The following is a 19,671-nucleotide window of genomic DNA, read 5'->3' on the forward strand; positions in this document are numbered from 1 at the left end:
GGCTGCTGCTTGGTCAGGGCGCACAGATAAAGCAACACATTGGGCTGCTGCTTGTTCAGGGCGCACAGATAAAGCAACATATTGGGCTGCTGCTTGGTCAGGGCGCACAGATAAAGCAACACATTGGGCTGCTGCTTGGTCAGGGCGCACAGATAAAGCAACACATTGGGCTACTGCTTGGTCAGGGCGCACAGATAAAGCAACACATTGGGCTGCTGCTTGGTCATGGCGCAGAGATAAAGCAACACATTGGGCTGCTGCTTGGTCAGGGCGCACAGATAAAGCAACACATTGGGCTGCTGCTTGGTCAGGGCGCACATATAACGCAACACATTGGGCTGCTGCTTGGTCAGGGCGCAGAGATAAAGCAACACATTGGGCTGCTGCTTGGTCAGGGCGCAGAGATAAAGCAACACATTGGGCTGCTGCTTGGTCAGGGCGCACAGATAAAGCAACACATTGGGCTGCTGCTTGGTCAGGGCTCAGAGATAAAGCAACACATTGGGCTGCTGCTTGGTCAGGGCGCACAGATAAAGCAACACATTGGGCTGCTGCTTGTTCAGGGCGCACAGATAAAGCAACATATTGGGCTGCTGCTTGGTCAGGGCGCACAGATAAAGCAACACATTGGGCTGCTGCTTGGTCAGGGCGCACAGATAAAGCAACACATTGGGCTGCTGCTTGGTCAGGGCACAGAGATAAAGCAACACATTGGGCTGCTGCTTGGTCAGGGCGCACAGATAAAGCAACACATTGGGCTGCTGCTTGGTCAGGGCGCACAGATAAAGCAACACATTGGGCTGCTGCTTAGTCAGGGCGCAGAGATAAAGCAACACATTGGGCTGCTGCTTGGTCAGGGCGCACAGATAAAGCAACACATTGGGCTGCTGCTTGTTCAGGGCGCAGAGATAAAGCAACATATTGGGCTGCTTCAAGTGCCATATTATGTATATATACAGTGTTGTAATGATGCAAATATTTAAAGTACAAAAGGGAAAATAAATACACATAAATATAGGTTGCATTTACAATGGTGTTTGTTCTTCACTGGTTGATTTTTTCTTGTGGCAACAGGCCACAAATCTTGCTGCTGTGATGGCACACTGTGGTTTTTCACCCAGTAGATATGGGAGTTTATCAAAATTGGATTTGTTTTTTAATTCTTTGTGGGTCTGTGTATTCTGAGGAAATATATGTTTCTAATATGGTCATACATTTGGCAGGAGGTTAGGAAGTGCATCTCAGTTTCCACCTCATTTTGTGAGCAGAGCCTGGTCTGCCTACGGTGGCCTTTCTCAATAGTAAGGGTATGCTCACTGAGTCTGTACATACTAGTCAGAGATTTCCTTTGTTTTGGGTCAGTCACAGTGGTCAGGTATTCTGCCACTGTGTACTCTCTGTTTAGGGCCAAATAGCATTCTAGTTTGCTCTGTTTTTTGTCAATTCTTTCCTTTTATCTTTTCGTTTTCTCATGATTTGATTGGGTCTAATTGTGTTGCTGTCCTGGGGCTCTGTGGGGTCTGTTCGTGTTTGTGAACAGAGCCCCAGGACCATCTTGCTTAGGGGACTCTTCTCCAGGTTCATTTCTCTGTAGGTGAAGGTTTTGTGAATCGCTTCCTTTTAGGTGATTGTAGAATTTAACGGCTCTTTTCTGGATTTTGATAATTAGCGGTATCGGCGTAATTCTGATCTGCATGCATTATTTGGTGTTTTCCCACTTAAACTGAGATATTTTTGTCCCATTTTGTGAATTCTTGGCTGGTGAGTGGACCCCAGGCCTCACAACCATAAAGGGCAATAGGTTCAAATCCAATCAAATTGTATTGGTCACATACACATGGTTAGCAGATGTTAATGCGAGTGTAGCGAAATGCTTGTGCTTCTAGTTCCGGCCGTGCAGTAATATCTAACAAGTAATCGTTCTATAACTGATTTAAGTATTTTTTGCCAGATCTTAATTGGTATGTCAAATTTTATGTTCCTTTTGATGGCATAGAAGGCCCTTCTTGCCTTGTCTCACAGATCGTTCACAGCTTTGTGGAAGTTACCCGTGGCGCTGATGTTTAGGCCAAGATACAGTGCTCTAGGGCAATGGTGTCTAGATGGAATTTGTATTCGTGGTCCTGGCAACTGGACCTTTTTTGGAACACCATTATATGCCCTCCTAGGTTGGGGTCAGAAGCACCAGATCATTAACAAACAGTAGACATTTGACTTAAAATTCTAGTGGGGTGAGGCCAGGGGCTGCAGACTGTTCTAGTGCCCTCGCCAATTCGTTGATATATATGTTGAAGAGAGTAGGGCTTAAGCTGCATCTCTGTCTCACCCCCCAGCCCTGTGGAAAGAAATGTGTGTGTTTTTTGCTAATTTTAACCGCACACGTGTTGTTTGTGTACATGGATTTTTTTTTTTAAACCTTTATTTAACTAGGCAAGTCAGTTAAGAACAAATTCTTATTTTCAATGACTGCCTAGGAACAGTGGGTTAACTGCCTGTTCAGGGGCAGAACGACAGATTTGTACCTTGTCAGCTCGGGGATTTGAACTTGCAACCTTACGGTTACTAGTCCAACGTTCTAACCACTAGGTTAGAAGCAGCTGTCTAATGCTAGGGCAAAAACCAAAATGTGCACCCAGGGGGCCCCGGGACAGTGTTTGGAAAACCCTGCTCTACTGGAACCTACTGCTACTGTATGAGGGATTCAAATCTAAATTCTTATCAGATCATCTGTCAATCAGTTTATCAAATCTCATCTAAACTTTTCTCGTCCGATAAGCAAAGCCATTCTGAATGGATTATAATAGATCCTGTGGTGGGTGCCTGAAAGATCCCATTTTCAATATTGATTCTGAATGTAACAAAATTCCCATAACATTAGCGAGGATGAATTTATGATGGAAAGTGCTGTCTCTTTCAGTTTGAACTTTCACTCTGCAGTCACGCTTTTCCCATAGTGTCCATTTCCTCTCACATTACCAAGCACTCTTCCACTGATTTACTGTTTTATGACCGTGTGTGTGTGTTTGTGTGTGCGTGATAAGTGTGTGCGTGTGTGCGTGTGCATGTGTGTCTGTGTGTGTTATAACAGTGAGGAGCGGGCTTGACATGTGACTTTGTTTGTCACTTAAACCAAGGATGGGCTTGATGGTTTACCTTGTGACTCATTAGTAGAATGCCATTCTGGAAATGTGTGATTCATGCTACCAGTCAAATAGTTTAATTTAATTTCTATATTTTAGTGGTTCATGTTGTGGTTAGGATACTGGTAGTCACGGAGGAATACTAGCATCTACAAGTCTTTCATTGGATTCTGTCTCTGAAGCAAACAAAATAGCACAAAAAAACAGTGGAGACCTTAATTTTCACGTGTGTGTGTGTGTGTGTGTGTGTGTGTGTGTGTGTGTGTGTGTGTGCCTGCCTGCCTGTTGTGCCCCACACAGTCACAGCCAATTGCATACTGTCATCCTGTCATCCTGTCATCCTGTCATCCTGTCATGCTGCCATCCTGTCATCCTGTCATGCTGTCATCCTGTCATGCTGTCATCCTGTCATGCTGTCATCCTGTCATCCTGTCATCCTGTCATCCTGTCATGCTATGTGTCGAGTTGGGAAATGAAACAGCTCAGCCCTCCAATAAAATTCCTACAAAGCGCCGAGCTTAATTAATTAAACCTTTGATTCCCAGTCAAATTTCTTTGATTATTCTGTGTTTCATAAAGTAGATTCCTCTGTCATCAGTCAGTCAGAATTCCCTCAGCTCTGATAATACATTAGTTAGTATGCTAATGTGGACCCATGCTCTAATTTAGCACTGAATCACACCGCCTCAGAAACGGGAACCAAGCCACCTCAGAGGCTCTGAGGCACATGCACCATCTTTACAGCTGCGGGGGAGCTCTTTCTGTTCTCTGCATAGCTCTGTCTGTAGCCAGCCAGCAAGCTGTTCAGTCTGGACCCCAGTCTGTAGCCAGCCAGCAAGCTGTTCGGTCTGGACCCCAGCCTGTAGCTAGCCAGCAAGCTGTTCGGTCTGGACCCCAGCCTGTAGCTAGCCAGCAAGCTGTTCGGTCTGGACACCAGCCTGTAGCTAGCCAGCAAGCTGTTCGGTCTGGACCTCAGCCTGTAGCTAGCCAGCAAGCTGTTCGGTCTGGACCCCAGCCTGTAGCTAGCCAGCAAGTTGTTCGGTCTGGACCCCAGCCTGTAGCTAGCCAGCAAGCTGTTCAGTCTGGACCTCAGCCTGTAGCTAGCCAGCAAGCTGTTCGGTCTGGACACCAGCATGTAGCTAGCCAGCAAGCTGTTCGGTCTGGACACCAGCCTGTAGCTAGCCAGCAAGCTGTTCGGTCTGGACACCAGCCTATAGCTAGCCAGCAAGCTGTTCGGTCTGGACCTCAGCCTGTTGCTAGCCAGAAAGCTGTTTGGTCTGGACCCCAGCCTGTTGCTAGCCAGCAAGCTGTTCAGTCTGGACCCCAGCCTGTAGCTAGCCAGCAAGCTGTTCGGTCTGGACCCCAGCCTTTAGCTAGCCAGCAAGCTGTTCGGTCTGGACCTCAGCCTGTAGCTAGCCAGCAAGCTGTTCGGTCTGGTCCCCAGCCTGTAGCTAGCCAGCAAGCTGTTAGGTCTGGACCTCAGCCTGTAGCTAGCCAGCAAGCTGTTCGGTCTGGACCCCAGCCTGTAGCTAGCCAGCAAGCTGTTCGGTCTGGACCCCAGCCTGTAGCTAGCCAGCAAGCTGTTAGGTCTGGACCTCAGCCTGTAGCTAGCCAGCAAGCTGTTCGGTCTGGACCCCAGCCTGTAGCTAGCCAGCAAGCTGTTCGGTCTGGACCCCAGCCTGTAGCTAGCCAGCAAGCTGTTAGGTCTGGACCTCAGCCTGTAGCTAGCTAGCTCTCTGCTCTCTTTTCTCCTCAACACAAGGACTGGGGGAGAATGAATGTCTTGTGTTTCTAGGATTTACATATTGAGAGATTATAGGCGATTATAATGAGATAATGAGCCTTTATTAATCTACAGTGGGTCTATAATTGGTAACGGTATACCATTTGCTATGTTCAAACAATGTTCAATGTCTAAGTCTTTTATTCATTTATCTGTTGAATTAAGATGTTGTCTCTTCTCTTTCCTAGCGTAAACCACCTCTAGAGGTCACCGACCTTTTCGAGGACATCAAGGATGGGGTGAAACTGTTAGCTCTATTGGAGGTGCTGTCTGGACAGAGACTGGTAAGCCCTGCTCTTAATAAAAACAGCTTGGCCACTGGATACTTCTGTTCGTGCTACAGAGTTCAGTTACATTTAATTACCACACTATAGTGTAAAGGGAGGATTATACAAATGTTCTGTATGAATAAAGGAACTACGAATTCACAGCCAGTAATCACACTGTAGTTGTGTGTTATACAGGCCTATTCGTCAGTCAGTGCTACTCTCGTACATTGCTGGTTGTTGTATACAGTACGTATTTGTTGCTGTTTTTAATGTGAGTGCTCTGGTTGGTAAGATTTGCATTGTATTTACAGTATTACTTATGGGAAATACATTTGACCTTCACTTGAACCCTCCCCCCTCTTCCCCCAGCCGTGTGAGCAGGGCCGCCAGTTGAAGAGGATCCACTGGGTATCCAACATCGGCACCGCCCTCCGGTTCCTAGAAGGCAGGAAGGTAAGCACACCCTCATAGTGACAACTAAGTCGTTTTCTGAAGTATTTTGTCATAGCTTGAGTTTAAAGTATAAACCAAAGTGCTTCTTAGCAATGTCACTAATAGCTTTAGGACAAGGCTTGTGAAAAGTAGATGAACTTCTATTTAATGCTACAGTAACAGTTTGAAAATGAACTATCATTTGATAGTGTTTAGGAACAAAAATACAGTGCTGTGAAAAAGTATTTGCCCCCTTTCTAATTTTCTATATTGTTGCATATTTTTGATACTGAATGTTATCAGATCTTCAACCAAAACCTAATATTAGATGAAGGGAACCAGAGTTTATATTTATTAGGATCCCCATTAGCCGACACCAATTGCGACAGCTAGTCTTAGCATTTGCCCCGTTACACTCAATAAGTGGTTGTGCCACCTTTAGCTGTAATGACTGCAACCAAATGCTTCCTGTAGTTGTTGATCAGTCTCTCACATCGCTGTGGAGGAATTTTGGCCCACTCTTCCATGTAGAACAGCTTTAACTCAGCGGGATTTGTGGGTTTTCAAGCATGAACTACTCCTTTCAAATCCTGCCACAACATCTCAATTGGGATTAGGTCTGGACTTTGACTAGGCTATTGCAAATCCTCAAATGTGTTACTTTTAAGCCATTTTCATGTAGACTTGATTGTGTGTTTTGGATCATTGTCTTGCTGCATGACCCAGATGCTCTTCAGCTTCAGCTCACAGACAGATGGCCTCCTGTAGAATTCTCTGATACAGAGCAGAATTCATGGTTCCTTCTATTAACCTTTCTAGCGACCCACCTCAACAACATCGAAATTGCAGAGCGCGGAATTCAAACTACAGAAATATAAATATTTAACATTCATGAAAATACTTGTGTAATAAATACATCAAAATAAAGCTTTACTTCTTGTTAATCCAGCCGCTGTGTCAGATTTCAAAAAGGCTTTCTGGTGAAAGCACACCATGCGATTATCTGAGGACAGCGCCCCGCATACAAAACCATGAAAAACATTTTCCAACCAGGCAGGTGCGACACAAAAGTCAGAAATAGCGATATAATAAATGCCTTCCTTACCTTTGAAGATCTTCTTCTGTTGGCACTCCAATAGGTCCCAGTTACATCACAAATGGTCCTTTTGTTCGATAAAGTCCTTCTTTATATCCATAAAAACTCAGTTTAGCTGGTGGGCATCAGTCAATATGTTATGCACGTGAGTGAGGACCCAAAAGCGGTTTAACAAAAACAGAGTCCTTTAATGTCAAAACACAGGGAAAACATAGATCCTCTTCAGATGTAAATAATGGCAAAATAGACAACCCGCAGAGAGGGCGACAAATGAATCATAAAGTCCTTCTGATATTTACCCCTTCTTAGCAGCAGAGGAGAATAGCTGGGTTAGAGTCCCCTTCTTAGCAGCAGAGGAGAATAGCTGGGTTAGCGGCGACAGACTGCTGGTCTCTCTGGGTAGGCGCGGGTCGTAGAGGACAGAGGTACCTGATCACACGTAGCATCAGAAGAACAGGCAGATTCCGACAGGACAGGACAAGGGTGAAGCAAACAAGACGATAGTTTGGTTCTGGCATGAGAAACTCAAACGAGAATCTGACAAAGACAGAAGCAGGAACAGAGAGAGAAATAGAGACCTAATCAGAGGGAAAAAAGGAACAGGTGGGAAAAGGGTGAACGAGGTAGTTAGAGAAGATGAGGAACAGCTGGGGGAAGGAGAGGAAGAGAAGGTAACCTAATACGACCAGCAGAGGGAGACGGAGTGAAGAGAAAGAACAGGAACAAGACATAATATGACAATACATGACACAATAATCCACTGGTTTTCCTCCTTCAAAATGCATACAAAATGAATCCCAAACTTTACCAATAAACTTATCCAAACAAGTCAAACAATATTTATAAGGCCTCCCGGGTGGCACAGTGGTTAAGGGCGCTGTACTGCAGCGCCAGCTGTGCCATCAGAGTCCTGGGTTCGCGCCCAGGCTCTGTCGTAACCAGCCGCGACCGGGAGGTCCGTGGGGCGACGCACAATTGGCCTAGCATCGCCCGGGTTAGGGAGGGCTTGGTTGGTAGGGATGTCCTTGTCTCATCACGCACCAGCGACTCCTGTGGTGGGCTGGGCGCAGTGTACGCTAGCCAAGGTGGCCAGGTGCACGGTGTTTCCTCCGGCGCATATTTATAATCAAACATTAGGTACCCTAATATGTAAATAAACTATCAAATTTAAGACGGAGAATAGTATGTTCATTACCGAAGATAAATAACAAAGAACAAGCTTTCCTCCACGCGCATGGAAACACTACAGCGAAAACGGGAGCCACTCAAAAACTACAACTTCTAGCTTATTTTTCAAAAACCAGCCTGAAACTCTTTATAAAGACTGTTGACATCTAGTGGAAGCCCTAGGAACTGCAATCTGGGAGGTTTTCGCCTTATAATAAAAGTGACAGCCATTGAAAACAGTGGTAGGCTGAATTTTTTTGGGGGGGATGGTTTGTCCTTGGGGTTTCGTCATCCATATCAGTTCTGTTATACTCACAGACATTATTTTAACAGTTTTAGAAACGTTAGAGTGTTTTCCATCCAAATCAACCAATTATATGCATATCCTAGCTTCTGGGCTTGAGTAACAGGCAGTTTACTTTGGGCACACTTTTCATGTGGACGTCAAAATACTGCCCCCTAGCCCATTGAGGTTTTAAGACAAGTTGTCCAGGTCCTGTGGCTGGAAAACATCCCCGAACCATCACACTACCACCACCATACTTGACCGTTGATATGAGGTTCTTACTGTGGAATGCAGTATTGGTTTTCGCCAGGCATAATGGGACCCATGTCATCCAAAAAGTTATACTTTTGACTCATCTGTCCATAGAACATTCTTCCAAGAGTCTTGATGATGGCATTGCCCCTATGTAGCTTGTTTCTGGTCACAGGTTCAGAATGGTTAAAAAATCACAACACGTACTTAAAATTAACCTTACAAATAGCAGTGTTGGGTGATTTGGAAAGCCATAGTCAGTCAAATAATAATATAATAATACTTGTAGGAAAGGTTTTCATCTTTAGCTCACAATCTGTGGATAATATACGATTAGAAAGGTGCAAAAATGTTGTAAAACATCACAACACAGTTTAAATATATGGCACGTTGAAACCAAACGAGGGATGTCTATGGTGATAGGTGGGATGGGCTGAGAGTGGCTGATAGGTGGGATTAAAGAGCTTATGATTGGTGATGTATTATTGTTACGTGTCTGCTTTATACAGAAGTACCATGTATGTAAATGTGTATGCATGTTGTATATGCAAAATGTATTTGTAAAATGCATATGTAGCAGAAAAGCTGAAAGAAAACAACAAATATATTTGTCCTCCGAAGAGGGGAGGTTAATAAAAAAATAATAAAATATCTTGAAGATCATCCAGGTGCTTCCAGGTGCTTTTTGGCAAACTTGAGTCACCTTTTTGGATGAGATGGGTCCCATTATATCTGGTGAAAAAAACTAACTCAGGTTCCCTTCATATAATATGAGGTTTAGGTTGAAGATCTGATAACAATACGTATCAAAAATATGCAAAAATAGAGAAAATCAGAAAGGGGCCGTCTACTTTTTCACGGCACTGCTGATAAATGAAGGCTCTGCATGAAGAGATGTATCTATGCAAGGCCCTATGGATGGAACATCCTGTCTCAGTTTGTATTTCTCTGAGGCATATCTCTTATCGTAACCCTCTCTCACCATGCCTGACCTCTGACCTCAGTCTGTGTACCGAGGATCCCCGGTCAGTGGCTGCCTGTAAAACACACATATACTGTATGCATTCCTCTTGTTTGATGCACGGTGTGTATTCCTAGATATTCTTTGGTCGAGCCTTTTTTTTCCTCATAGTGCATCTTGATTACTGTAATGCCACCAACCAGGTGCTTTAAGTCTTTCATGCATTTTGTATGTGTTTTGACTCAAACTTTGGTGTCAAATCTTTCTTTCCTTCTTCTTCTTCCAACCTTTATGAAATAGTAGTAAAAAAAAAGGGGAAACTAGTTCAATGCCGATCCAAAGTTTGTTGTGATTATTCATTACATTGGCTTTATTGTTAGTGTCCTGTTAAATTGAGCATGCAGCCAGAAAGTGTCAGTGTTTTTAAGCTTTGTTTCCATTGAACATGGCATACAAATAAAGGCATTTTAACTCATTATATGAAGAGTGCATTGGTCCTCTTTCCTTTTTGATGAGAACGGTACATCTTTCATTTTCCTCAGTTGAGCTTAGCTGTTTCTGCCTCACACGCTTCCGCTCTATAAATGCCTAATATCAGAATGTTATTTGGGTTGTTAATTGGATTTCGTCTGACGTTCTTGATTTCTTGTTTCTAGTTTTTTATTATGTAAAATGTGTGTACTTGTTTGGCATTTTACTGCACTTTTAGGTATTTGGTATTTGGTATTTTATTAGGGTCCCCATTTGCTGTTGCAAAAGCAGCAGGAGCTAGTAACACAAGCATTTTGCTCCACCCGCTATAGCATCTGCTAAACTGTGTACTTGACCAATCAACTTTGATTTGATTTATTAGAGAGCTGATTTTGATGTCTGTGAAAGAAAATCATAAAATCTCCATTATTATGTCAGTGGCCCCACTAAATCAATAAATGCCTTTATTTGTTAACAATTCATTCAGAATGCACCCATGTATATATATATTTAAATATCTGCATTTCTCAAGTTAATTTTATGACAAGATTTTAATTGCAGTTCAATTTGGGTTTTCTTTCCAAACAGATCAAGCTAGTCAACATCCATGCCACTGACATAGCAGACGGTCGACCATCCATTGTCCTGGGGTTGATTTGGACTGTCATCCTCTACTTCCAGGTAATGTGTTGTTGTATCTGCAGGAGAACATTGGGGTCCAGGTAGAACCCTTTTGTTGGATGTTGCCATGGTCACTCGCAGCAATGTTCGCTCTAATTCCCGACCCCCTGTCAGATCGAGGAGTTGACCAGTAACCTGCTAGCCCTGGAGGCCCTGTCCAGCAGCACCTCCTCAGTGGACAGCATGGCCAGTAGCTCAGAGACAGGCAGTCCCGCCTTAAAGAGGGAGGTGGCACCCAAGAAGTTCCAGGGCAATGCCAAGAAGGCCCTCCTCAGATGGGTACAGAGCACTGCTGCCAAGTACGTACATTATGCCACTAACTATTACCCCAGTATGTACATTATGCCACTAACTATTACCCCAGTATGTCCATTATGCCACTAACTATTACCCCAGTATGTACATTATGCCACTAACTATTACCCCAGTATGTACATTATGCCACTAACTATTACCCCAGTATGTACATTATGCCACTGTAACTATTACCCCAGTATATACATTATGCCACTAACTATTACCCCAGTATGTACATTATGCCACTAACTATTACCCCAGTATGTACATTATGCCACTAACTATTACCCCAGTATGTACATTATGCCACTAACTATTACCCCAGTATGTACATTATGCCACTCACTATTACCCCAGTACGTACATTATGCCACTGTAACTATTACCCCAGTATGTACATTATGCCACTGTAACTATTACCCCAGTATGTACATTATGCCACTAACTATTACCCCAGTATGGACATTATGCCACTAACTATTACCCCAGTATGTACATTATGCCACTGTTACTATTACCCCAGTATGTACATTATGCCACTGTTACTATTACCCCAGTATATACATTATGCCACTAACTATTACCCCAGTATGTACATTATGCCACTAACTATTACCCCAGTATATACATTATGCCACTAACTATTACCCCAGTATGTACATTATGCCACTAACTATTACCCCAGTATGTACATTATGCCACTGTAACTATTACCCCAGTATGTACATTATGCCACTGTTACTATTACCCCAGTATGTACATTATGCCACTAACTATTACCCCAGTATGTACATTATGCCACTGTAACTATTGCCCCAGTATGTACATTATGCCACTAACTATTACCCCAGTATATACATTATGCCACTAACTATTACCCCAGTATGTACATTATGCCACTGTAACTATTACCCCAGTATGGACATTATGCCACTAACTATTACCCCAGTATGTACATTATGCCACTGTAACTATTACCCCAGTATGTACATTATGCCACTAACTATTACCCCAGTATGTACATTATGCCACTAACTATTACCCCAGTATGTACATTATGCCACTAACTATTACCCCAGTATGTACATTATGCCACTAACTATTACCCCAGTATGTACATTATGCCACTGTAACTATTACCCCAGTATGTACATTATGCCACTAACTATTACCCCAGTATGTACATTATGCCACTAACTATTACCCCAGTATGTACATTATGCCACTGTTACTATTACCCCAGTATGTACATTATGCCACTAACTATTACCCCAGTATGTACATTATGCCACTAACTATTACCCCAGTATGTACATTATGCCACTAACTATTACCCCAGTATGTACATTATGCCACTAACTATTACCCCAGTATATACATTATGCCACTAACTATTACCCCAGTATGTACATTATGCCACTAACTATTACCCCAGTATGTACATTATGCCACTAACTATTACCCCAGTATATACATTATGCCACTAACTATTACCCCAGTATGTACATTATGCCACTAACTATTACCCCAGTATGTACATTATGCCACTAACTATTACCCCAGTATGTACATTATGCCACTAACTATTACCCCAGTATGTACATTATGCCACTGTTACTATTACCCCAGTATGTACATTATGCCACTAACTATTACCCCAGTATGTACATTATGCCACTAACTATTACCCCAGTATGTACATTATGCCACTAACTATTACCCCAGTATGTACATTATGCCACTGTAACTATTACCCCAGTATGTACATTATGCCACTAACTATTACCCCAGTATGTACATTATGCCACTAACTATTACCCCAGTATGTACATTATGCCACTAACTATTACCCCAGTATGTACATTATGCCACTAACTATTACCCCAGTATGTACATTATGCCACTGTAACTATTACCCCAGTATGTACATTATGCCACTAACTATTACCCCAGTATGTACATTATGCCACTAACTATTACCCCAGTATGTACATTATGCCACTAACTATTACCCCAGTATGTACATTATGCCACTAACTATTACCCCAGTATGGACATTATGCCACTAACTATTACCCCAGTATGTACATTATGCCACCGTTACTATTACCCCAGTATGTACATTATGCCACTAACTATTACCCCAGTATGTACATTATGCCACTAACTATTACCCCAGTATGTACATTATGCCACTAACTATTACCCCAGTATGTGCATTATGCCACTGTAACTATTACCCCAGTATGTACATTATGCCACTAACTATTACCCCAGTATGTACATTATGCCACTAACTATTACCCCAGTATGTACATTATGCCACTAACTATTACCCCAGTATGTACATTATGCCACTAACTATTACCCCAGTATGTACATTATGCCACTAACTATTACCCCAGTATGTACATTATGCCACTAACTATTACCCCAGTATGTACATTATGCCACTAACTATTACCCCAGTATGTACATTATGCCACTGTAACTATTACCCCAGTATGTACATTATGCCACTGTTACTATTACCCCAGTATGTACATTATGCCACTGTAACTATTACCCCAGTATGTACATTATGCCACTGTTACTATTACCCCAGTATGTACATTATGCCACTGTAACTATTACCCCAGTATGTACATTATGCCACTAACTATTACCCCAGTATGTGCATTATGCCACTGTAACTATTACCCCAGTATGTACATTATGCCACTGTTACTATTACCCCAGTATGTACATTATGCCACTAACTATTACCCCAGTATGTACATTATGCCACTAACTATTACCCCAGTATGTACATTATGCCACTAACTATTACCCCAGTATATACATTATGCCACTAACTATTACCCCAGTATGTACATTATGCCACTAACTATTACCCCAGTATGTACATTATGCCACTAACTATTACCCCAGTATGTACATTATGCCACTAACTATTACCCCAGTATGTACATTATGCCACTAACTATTACCCCAGTATATACATTATGCCACTAACTATTACCCCAGTATATACATTATGCCACTAACTATTACCCCAGTATATACATTATGCCACTAACTATTACCCCAGTATGTACATTATGCCACTAACTATTACCCCAGTATGTACATTATGCCACTAACTATTACCCCAGTATGTACATTATGCCACTAACTATTACCCCAGTATATACATTATGCCACTAACTATTACCCCAGTATGGACATTATGCCACTAACTATTACCCCAGTATGTACATTATGCCACTAACTATTACCCCAGTATGTACATTATGCCACTGTTACTATTACCCCAGTATGTACATTATGCCACTGTTACTATTACCCCAGTATGTACATTATGCCACTAACTATTACCCCAGTATGTACATTATGCCACTGTAACTATTACCCCAGTATGTACATTATGCCACTGTAACTATTACCCCAGTATGTACATTATGCCACTGTAACTATTACCCCAGTATGTACATTATGCCACTAACTATTACCCCAGTATGTACATTATGCCACTAACTATTACCCCAGTATATACATTATGCCACTAACTATTACCCCAGTATGTACATTATGCCACTAACTATTACCCCAGTATGTACATTATGCCACTAACTATTACCCCAGTATGTACATTATGCCACTAACTATTACCCCAGTATATACATTATGCCACTAACTATTACCCCAGTATGTACATTATGCCACTAACTATTACCCCAGTATGTACATTATGCCACTAACTATTACCCCAGTATGTACATTATGCCACTGTAACTATTACCCCAGTATGTACATTATGCCACTGTAACTATTACCCCAGTATGTACATTATGCCACTAACTATTACCCCAGTATGTACATTATGCCACTAACTATTACCCCAGTATGTGCATTATGCCACTGTAACTATTACCCCAGTATGTACATTATGCCACTAACTATTACCCCAGTATGTACATTATGCCACTAACTATTACCCCAGTATGTACATTATGCCACTGTTACTATTACCCCAGTATATACATTATGCCACTAACTATTACCCCAGTATGTACATTATGCCACTAACTATTACCCCAGTATGTACATTATGCCACTAACTATTACCCCAGTATGTGCATTATGCCACTGTTACTATTACCCCAGTATGTACATTATGCCACTAACTATTACCCCAGTATGTACATTATGCCACTAACTATTACCCCAGTATATACATTATGCCACTAACTATTACCCCAGTATATACATTATGCCACTAACTATTACCCCAGTATGTACATTATGCCACTAACTATTACCCCAGTATGTACATTATGCCACTAACTATTACCCCAGTACGTACATTATGCCACTGTAACTATTACCCCAGTATGTACATTATGCCACTAACTATTACCCCAGTATGTACATTATGCCACTAACTATTACCACTAACTATTACCCCAGTATATACATTATGCCACTAACTATTACCCCAGTATGTACATTATGCCACTAACTATTACCCCAGTATGTACATTATGCCACTAACTATTACCACTAACTATTACCCCAGTATGTACATTATGCCACTAACTATTACCACTAACTGTTACCCCAGTATGTACATTATGCCACCGTTACTATTACCCCAGTATGTGCATTATGCCACTAACTATTACCACTAACTATTACCCCAGTATGTACATTATGCCACCGTTACTATTACCCCAGTATGTGCATTATGCCACTAACTATTACCCCAGTATGGACATTATGCCACTAACTATTACCCCAGTATGTGCATTATGCCACTAACTATTACCCCAGTATGTACATTATGCCACTGTAACTATTACCCCAGTATGTACATTATGCCACTAACTATTACCCCAGTATGTACATTATGCCACTAACTATTACCCCAGTATGTACATTATGCCACTAACTATTACCCCAGTATGTACATTATGCCACTGTAACTATTACCCCAGTATGTACATTATGCCACTCACTATTACCCCAGTATGTACATTATGCCACTAACTATTACCCCAGTATGTACATTATGCCACTAACTATTACCCCAGTATGTACATTATGCCACCGTTACTATTACCCCAGTATGTGCATTATGCCACTAACTATTACCCCAGTATGTACATTATGCCACTAACTATTACCCCAGTATGTACATTATGCCACTAACTATTACCCCAGTATGTACATTATGCCACTAACTATTACCCCAGTATGTACATTATGCCACTAACTATTACCCCAGTATGTACATTATGCCACTAACTATTACCCCAGTATGGACATTATGCCACTAACTATTACCCCAGTATGTACATTATGCCACTAACTATTACCCCAGTATGTACATTATGCCACTAACTATTACCCCAGTATGTACATTATGCCACTAACTATTACCCCAGTATGTACATTATGCCACTAACTATTACCCCAGTATGTACATTATGCCACTGTAACTATTACCCCAGTATGTACATTATGCCACTGTTACTATTACCCCAGTATGTACATTATGCCACTAACTATTACCCCAGTATGTACATTATGCCACTAACTATTACCCCAGTATGTACATTATGCCACTAACTATTACCCCAGTATGTACATTATGCCACTCACTATTACCCCAGTACGTACATTATGCCACTGTAACTATTACCCCAGTATGGACATTATGCCACTAACTATTACCCCAGTATGTACATTATGCCACTAACTATTACCACTAACTATTACCCCAGTATGTACATTATGCCACCGTTACTATTACCCCAGTATGTGCATTATGCCACTAACTATTACCCCAGTATGTACATTATGCCACTAACTATTACCCCAGTATGTACATTATGCCACTGTAACTATTACCCCAGTATGTACATTATGCCACTGTAACTATTACCCCAGTATGTACATTATGCCACTAACTATTACCCCAGTATGTACATTATGCCACTAACTATTACCCCAGTATGTACATTATGCCACTAACTATTACCCCAGTATGTACATTATGCCACTGTTACTATTACCCCAGTATGTACATTATGCCACTAACTATTACCCCAGTATATACATTATGCCACTAACTATTACCCCAGTATGTACATTATGCCACTAACTATTACCCCAGTATGTACATTATGCCACTGTAACTATTACCCCAGTATGTACATTATGCCACTGTAACTATTACCCCAGTATGTACATTATGCCACTGTAACTATTACCCCAGTATGTACATTATGCCACTAACTATTACCCCAGTATGTACATTATGCCACTGTTACTATTACCCCAGTATGTACATTATGCCACTAACTATTACCCCAGTATGTACATTATGCCACTGTAACTATTACCCCAGTATGTACATTATGCCACTGTAACTATTACCCCAGTATGTACATTATGCCACTGTAACTATTACCCCAGTATGTACATTATGCCACTAACTATTACCCCAGTATGTACATTATGCCACTGTTACTATTACCCCAGTATGTACATTATGCCACTAACTATTACCCCAGTATGTACATTATGCCACTAACTATTACCCCAGTATGTACATTATGCCACTAACTATTACCCCAGTATGTACATTATGCCACTGTTACTATTACCCCAGTATATACATTATGCCACTGTTACTATTACCCCAGTATATACATTATGCCACTAACTATTACCCCAGTATGTACATTATGCCACTAACTATTACCCCAGTATGTACATTATGCCACTAACTATTACCCCAGTATGTACATTATGCCACTGTAACTATTACCCCAGTATGTGCATTATGCCACTAACTATTACCCCAGTATGTACATTATGCCACTAACTATTACCCCAGTATGTACATTATGCCACTAACTATTACCCCAGTATGTACATTATGCCACTAACTATTACCCCAGTATGTACATTATGCCACTAACTATTACCCCAGTATGTGCATTATGCCACTAACTATTACCCCAGTATGTACATTATGCCACTAACTATTACCCCAGTATGTACATTATGCCACTAACTATTACCCCAGTATGTCCATTATGCCACTAACTATTACCCCAGTATGTACATTATGCCACTGTAACTATTACCCCAGTATGTACATTATGCCACTGTAACTATTACCCCAGTATGTACATTATGCCACTGTAACTATTACCCCAGTATGTACATTATGCCACTAACTATTACCCCAGTATGTACATTATGCCACTGTTACTATTACCCCAGTATGTACATTATGCCACTAACTATTACCCCAGTATGTACATTATGCCACTAACTATTACCCCAGTATGTACATTATGCCACTAACTATTACCCCAGTATGTACATTATGCCACTAACTATTACCCCAGTATGTGCATTATGCCACTAACTATTACCCCAGTATGTACATTATGCCACTAACTATTACCCCAGTATGTACATTATGCCACTAACTATTACCCCAGTATGTCCATTATGCCACTAACTATTACCCCAGTATGTACATTATGCCACTAACTATTACCCCAGTATGTACATTATGCCACTGTAACTATTACCCCAGTATGTACATTATGCCACTGTAACTATTACCCCAGTATGTCCATTATGCCACTAACTATTACCCCAGTATGTACATTATGCCACTAACTATTACCCCAGTATGTACATTATGCCACTAACTATTACCCCAGTATGTACATTATGCCACTAACTATTACCCCAGTATGTACATTATGCCACTAACTATTACCCCAGTATGTACATTATGCCACTAACTATTACCCCAGTATGTCCATTATGCCACTGTAACTAAGTGGGCAAAACTGGTTATAATGATGTCAATACAACCCAACATAATTTTGTCAACCAGCTTAGCCTGCTGAGGTGGTCGATTGTTTTGCCTGTGTGTGTGTGTGTGTGTGTGTGTGTGTGTGTGTGTGTGTGTGTGTGTGTGTGTGTGTGTGTGTGTGTGTGTGTGTGTGTGTGTGTGTGTGTGTGTGCGTGTGTGTGTGTGTGTGTGTGTATGTACATACTCTTGACTGACCACCACCATTGTCAGCCAAGAGTAAGGGAAGCCAAACTGTCTGTATTTTGTTTAGAATTATAATTTCAACAGTACTCGGTCACTACCCCACTGTAAACGTGTTATTCTGCTTGTCCCAAGTGGTCAGGGCATCGAGGTAAAGGACTTTGGTGCCAGTTGGCGTAGCGGTGTGGCGTTCCACTCTGTGGTCCATGCCATCCGCCCAGACCTGGTGGACATGGAGTTGGTGAGGAGGAGGAGCAACCGGGAGAATCTGGAGGAAGCCTTCTCATTGGCCGAGAACGAGCTGGGCATACCACGCCTGCTGGACCCAGAAGGTTCCACCTCTACCCATCTATTTATAATGAAAAATAAATTGCTTTGTCAAAATAAGCACACACTCCCTCACACATCCCCGTTGCTCTGGTTGGTGTATAGGGCAGCAACAATGCGTCTCCACTTCTCTTCTATCTTGAACTGTGTAATTCCAACAGAACTGTATGAAACACATGTCAAGGTGTGATGTGGGTATTTCATTTAATTAATGTGTTGTTGATAGGTCTGGAGATAAGGATGCAGACAGCAGCTCTGCGGCAATAAACCTTTCTGTTTTTATCATGGCCCTTCGCAATTATCAGGCCGGAGATGGAGATGAGAGCAAACATTTATGATTAGATATCAGAGTGTCAGAGTAAATGCTAAACGTATCCTCCTTCGGGGCACACGTGTCAAACCAAATCAAATGCATAATTTGGG

At 41.7% G+C, this 19,671-nt stretch overlaps 2 protein-coding genes across 3 annotated transcripts in view; both read left to right on the top strand.

Moving 5' to 3' along the window:
• LOC110505847 (ensconsin) overlaps nucleotides 1–19,671 on the top strand; it is a 448,490-nt gene that overhangs the window by 102,390 nt on the left and 326,429 nt on the right. The gene's annotated exons all lie outside the window — the stretch shown is intronic.
• The window catches only part of LOC110504238 (nesprin-1), a 181,794-nt gene that overhangs the window by 29,351 nt on the left and 132,772 nt on the right, over nucleotides 1–19,671 (top strand). For both annotated transcript variants that reach the window (XM_036962622.1, XM_036962623.1), the window contains exons 3-7: nucleotides 5,112–5,207; nucleotides 5,562–5,645; nucleotides 10,446–10,538; nucleotides 10,653–10,837; nucleotides 19,057–19,253. In XM_036962622.1, coding sequence (XP_036818517.1) covers nucleotides 5,112–5,207; nucleotides 5,562–5,645; nucleotides 10,446–10,538; nucleotides 10,653–10,837; nucleotides 19,057–19,253 — 655 coding nt within the window. The remainder of the gene's footprint in view (nucleotides 1–5,111; nucleotides 5,208–5,561; nucleotides 5,646–10,445; nucleotides 10,539–10,652; nucleotides 10,838–19,056; nucleotides 19,254–19,671) is intronic.

The sequence above is a fragment of the Oncorhynchus mykiss genome, chromosome 25, assembly GCF_013265735.2.
Source record: "Oncorhynchus mykiss isolate Arlee chromosome 25, USDA_OmykA_1.1, whole genome shotgun sequence".
Lineage (NCBI taxonomy): Eukaryota > Metazoa > Chordata > Actinopteri > Salmoniformes > Salmonidae > Oncorhynchus > Oncorhynchus mykiss.